Raw genomic sequence first — 6,000 nt, forward strand, 5'->3', positions numbered from 1 at the left:
TCCTGTGGCCACACTTCCCACGATGCATCTGTGGCTCTGGGCTTTCAAGGGAGCCGATAGGCTGAGAGGACTTTGGTATCGACCAGCTATCGCCTAGTGTGAGGTCAGCTCGGTGCAGCATTGGAGTGTGTCCGAACAGCACACACCACTGACTTCAAGTCTTTTATCCATTCCGCCAATCAATCCTCCATTTTCTCTTACCTTTGCCTCTACAGATGAACGTTATATTCCTTTAATGAAAAAAACCTAGTTAGTGTGCCATTGCACATTTTCTTCTTTTAACTACACTGTCAGATTGAACAATTTCTCAAATTTCTTGAAACTAAAGTCAGACATGAAACCTTGGCAGTAGGTTCACCTTTGCAAGTTGTAATGAAGGTATTTCATTTTGAAAGGACGCTTTGACAGAGACATTCATTTATTTTTTATTCCAATGCCTTTCTACTATCCTCAGCATTGCATTGTATTGCTCTGAGCCGGTTTCCTCTCCTGTCTGTGTCCATGCAGAGAAAACAGAGCTTAGCAGGGATCAATCCCATTGAGTCTGACTCCTTTCACTTGCCAAGGATCAATACTGCCTGTTTCATGTCCCTCTACAATATACACACGTGCACAAACACACAGAGAAATGCACACACAGTTTAAAGACATGGCTATGAGAGCCGACCTAGCCCTTTAGAAATGACCTATCGGCCTATCGGCTAACTTTCTCACCGGGGGGGACACAGAAGTTCATTATGACAGGCTTGCCACTGCTAAAGGTCTGCTTTAACCCTCTGTTGCAAAGAGCAGCATTCACAGCATTTGATTACAATACCAGTGCACCATGAAAGCCATGCAAGATACACACAGCACCTAAAGGTAGTATACTGTTAGAAATATCCCATATACTCAATGATGTGACATCTTATGTGTGTGATAGAAGATGTTTATGTAATGTTGGATCACAAAACAGGAGGGGGAAAAAACTCCTAATTTATGTTACTACAAAGGATTCAACCACACCTGCTGGACTGAATTTTCATTAGGTTTGCACAGCTAAGATCATGCTAATAAAATGTGGATCTACTATATTGCAAAGTTAAAAATCTTCCCTAAAAGCATCTTTACAGCAAATTTAAAACATTGGATGGAGAAACCTCAGTGGTGATGAATTTTGCTTTGATTTGAATATTTTGTGCACCTATGTAAACATAAGTTGCCTCAATTGGCCTCACAAAATCAAACTTAGTGTTCCACAAGGAAGACCTTAGATGTCTATTTTATGTCTATTTTATAATTTTATTATTTGTAAGGAGATGTATTGTTTTACACAGTTGGTGCTGGTGGGTGGATGTTTTGCCAGCTTTTTGACCATTGGACAGAAACATACAAGCTGCTTATTCCCTGCCAAATTTAAGCTCATCTGCTGCTGGTTGTTAACTCCATACTTAAACATACATGAGAGTGATAATATTCTAACTCTCAGCAAAAACAAAACATGTATACTAGTCCTTTAAGGTTGTAAAATGGCCTTGCTTTTTTATAAATGTCTTCAGCCCAGCTTAGTATGGATTAAGATCAACCTTGACTGCATGATGGATTATTAGCTTCATAGACCTACCTTGCCTTGAGTACTCATCTGCCTCATGGTGAACCAGGTCAGTCACACAACCACCATAGTGCAGTCTCTGCTCATGGTCAAAGGCCTTGAGTGTCTCACTGGAGCTGTAGGACTTCTGGGTAGGCACACGACACTCATCTGTATCCAGCGAGGAGGTGTTGAACTGGGTGTCTTTGGAGCAGCGACCCCTTGTCAGGGAGCGGTGCCTGCGGTCCTTCAGATCCATGCCGATGTTGGGTAGGAGAGGGTGGGGAGGGGAGATGGACTCAGAGGAGGAGGAGGCAGTAGGGGAGAGATGGAAGGGCCTCCTAAAGGGCCGCCGTAATGTCAATCTCCACTTCAGTCACCTGGAAAACAGAGATAGGAAGAGATTGAGAGATGTGAAAGAGGTGAAGTGAAAGTGAAGTGAAAGGTTGGTATAAAATTAATGGATGCACTGCTGTGACTCACTCTTGCCTTGCACTCCCCGTTGAATATATACATGGAAAGTTAGGTAAGAGGGAGCACAGTGAATGGACATTTGAGCAACCAGGCAAATATACAACACATCGGAGTATTGATGCAGGATAAGTAAAGCTATTGTGGGGAGAAAGCGAGCTGCCAGCACTGTGGTCCACAGAGATAGTCAGCCATCGACCGCACTGATGAAAAATGGTCAGGCAGCATTTAAATCTATTACATAAAAACAGAAAGTGATTCAAATATGGTGGAGTCATCTTAAGCTAATATCCATGATGCATGAATAAAGAGAAATGGAAAAAGCCAACAGAACTGTGGTTAAACAGGTTTTTTTTTTTAGACTTTTAGAGTGTAAAAAGCAACAAAGACAGAAAATCAGCCGGATGCAACAGGAAGGTCGGAAGAAGAGGAGAAATGACTTGAGGGCATTGGTAGTCTCTCCCTCATTATCAGAGTGAGAATGAATCCGACTCCCTTAGAGGCTGTAAGGGATAATCAAACACACCCAATCACAGATACACACATAAACACACACAACAACACACACACGTATACCTGCAATATGGACATACCTGAGATAACAGTGTTACTTGAACTTGACACAGCTTGTGAAGCAACAATTAGCACATCTAAACATGTACAATATGACATTACCTCCCCAGTGCTGATGCCAGATCTGATCATAGCTACTGTAACACCAGCACACATTTAATCTATTCAAAACCTTACACTTGTGGATGCAGATTATTCATGATATTGATGCTAATAAAGCATGAGACTAGTGGAGCACCCTTGAGCAACACATTACACCAGCAGCTAAAGATCAAAGTATAACAATACAACAGGCAGCAGTAATTGACAGGAGCACTTCCAGCAGCTGCCTGTATGGGATATTTATGGTAATGAATAGGTCATCCATGGTTCCATTACTAGAGGGTAAAGAAAGTCTAGTTCACCCACTGCATTACATACAGTGCCGAGTTGCATTTACAGCCAAATATCTCTCCATCTGTTCAGTTTGTATCAATATCACAGCAGCTGAGGGCATTTCTAAAGAACTGGCATCATTTGATTTAGAATATGTAATGTAGATAATTGCATGCTACAATACAGAGAGACTGAAAAGGAAGAAAAAGAGAGAACGATACAGAATGTGAGTCAATCTATTCAATGGGGGCTCATTTTAAACTGCTTAGAAGGTAGTATTGAAAAGTGCCCTGCTATGTCCATTGATTAACAGTAGGTATTAAGTCTCATAAAGAGCTCATTATGCTTGGGCATCCATCACACAGGCTATTAGGAGTTCAACCTTAATGTGTTTGTACCTTGAATAGAGAGTGAGGAAACAGACTGTACTTACCACCTGTATTTCTGTACTACAGTCATGATGCCTTTGACGCCATGTGAATTCACATACCCAACCCACTAGCAGCTCAGCCAACAAATGTCCACTCACACATGATGGGTGCTGGTATGCTTGGTAAAGCTAGCTTTTAGGTAAAATGATAGTTACATGTGTTTCCACACAATACAGGCTGACATCTTTAATTCCCTTAGGATCAAACTCTGTTGTATATTATGTTAAAAAAGCTGAATGATGTATGCATTAAACAGCAGAGAAACCCTAAAAGCAGATTACATGAAAGATGCTATGTAGTTATGAAGAGAAGTTTGTGAATGTAATTTTCAGATTTAATTTATTCGTTATAATTTTGATTTGACCTTTCCAAATGGCTGATGATAATGATTAAGCTTGGCTGTACAGAACACATTTGACTCATTTAAATGTTTCTGCGGCCTTTTAAATTCAAAGTTTAAGGTATGTACCTACAAACATGATTTTACAAACTTAAGGGCAACCCAAATAAACAGCTTATACAAATGCAACAATGCACTGCATTTACAGTGGAAATTGGACTTTCATAGTGTGTAGGAGGCATTTTGTATCCACTGGGTAAACTTTTCAATTTAATTTGCATGTTCTGGATATTTTTATATATCCTCAAATATAAAATGTGACAAGTAAAATAATATGAGGTATGTGTGTGCTGTACTGAAGTGTTGAGCAGTAATTGGTACTTGGAGATAGTGAAAAGACACAACACAGAGGACTGATGGCTAAAATGACAGAGGCTATAAATCACATTCCATCCACAATGTTTTTTTCAAGGTCACAGAAACACACACCTTCATTCACTCACACACACATACAGAAAACTACTTCTTGTTAATTACTACCATAACAACAGTCCAACCTCCTCTGATCATCACACTGAGGCAGATTGTCACATTAAGCACAATGACTCATTCTGAGTGTTGACATACCCTGACTTAATGCAATGCTACCTGCAAAAAACCCAAACATATGTACAATATGTACAAAAACACCCAGACGTCCTCTGCAGGCAGACAAACACACAAGCAAAACTGTACCAATACCTGCATATGCTTGCAAGAAGCTACGTCTCTGACAGGTGAGAAAGGGGTGGTTAGACAAAGGAGAAAAGAGACATGCATGCAACCATGAAGTGACCATGAAATCTGCACAGAATGAGAAATGTAATTGGAAGATGACGGGCAGGGTGGAGAATTCATTTTCAAAATTACAGAGGTGAAGTTTGAAGCAGATAATGGCCTTTTCTTAGCAAATAACAGCTTAAGAAGAAGAAGAAGAAGAAAAAAAAGATATGGAGAACGACACAATGTAAATCCATTGCAACCAGAAATCACACCCAGTTAATAAGAAGTTAATGACATCAACGGATTAGTGAACATCAAACAAGATGGTTTCCCACTGAAACTAATCAACCTCTAAAAGAACAGAATGAAAATATCAAAGAAAAGCAAGTAACAGGCTGGGTTTAAATACAGATGCAGCTACACTGAGGTTACTCTAAAAAACTATGTAAGCAAAAAAAAAAAAAATAAAAAAAAAAAATATGCCAGCGGTGGATCAGGTGCATTGGTGCATTTATATGGGTTGAAATTGCCTCAGGTGTTTTGTGTTTTGTTGCATCATGCCTGAAGAAAGTGCTGCAGAGACATCCAGCTCCAAGAACACACTGCTCACAATCAACTGGGCTTGGCTCTGCGTATTATTCCACTGCATGGTTACATGTACATTGGCAAGATACCCAAAGACAATTAGCTACCAAAATTCTATCCAGCCACTGCTCTCATTTATCATACAAATAAGCAGGAAGGCGATGTGTGAGCGGTAGTATAGATGCTGTGTTGGACCATCACACTGTAGGAAGCTTCCTGTCCAGATGACTCTGACTGCAGCCAACAAGGACGAGCATGTTCAGTCTGCATAAACTGACATCTACTGACTCAGGTAAATCTAAACAACACACCTCTTTTTTTTTATAATTTGGAACATTATGCATTATATATGCATTGTTATTTACACAAATCATTGGCCTGTAAAATATTTTGATATATACAAAAACTACAGTTTATGTTTATTCGTTCCCTTCATATTTTAAAATTCTAATGCTTAATCATGAAACAAGAGCAGCAAATCTGCAAACTGCCTATAAGAATAGTTTACATCACATGCTAACACAACAATAACAGAAAGAACATTGATTGGGTGAGCTAGGCGCCAAGGCTAGCAAGAAAATCAACATAATCTGCACAATCTAACACACTTTCAGCAAGAAGACTAGCTTTAGGCATCAAACCTACTTGGTTAGGTTTAGATAAAGATTATAGGTTGGAGGGGCTATATACTATTTAATCTATTTATTATAATTTCAAGTACACAGACACCTGATATGTATAGCACTGGTTCTACATTAATACCCCATTATTTTTTTTTTGATACTTTAATAATCCCATCAGGGAAATTGCTTAAGGCTGCCCAGCAAAGAGCGCCACACACCAGTGAGTGCACTGGAGGCAATGCGGGTAAAGTGCCTTGCCCAAGGACACAC

General features: G+C 39.7%; 1 protein-coding gene across 1 annotated transcript in view; it reads right to left on the minus strand.

The window, feature by feature from the left end:
* The window catches only part of tenm2a (teneurin transmembrane protein 2a), a 140,866-nt gene extending 139,037 nt beyond the window's left edge, over nt 1-1,829 (minus strand). Inside the window, exon 1 of the mRNA XM_028415633.1 lies at nt 1,604-1,829. Within this exon, the coding sequence (XP_028271434.1) occupies nt 1,604-1,829 (226 nt within the window). The remainder of the gene's footprint in view (nt 1-1,603) is intronic.
* Nucleotides 1,830-6,000: the final 4,171 nt, after the last annotated feature.

The sequence above is a fragment of the Parambassis ranga genome, chromosome 10 (assembly GCF_900634625.1).
Source record: "Parambassis ranga chromosome 10, fParRan2.1, whole genome shotgun sequence".
NCBI lineage: Eukaryota > Metazoa > Chordata > Actinopteri > Ambassidae > Parambassis > Parambassis ranga.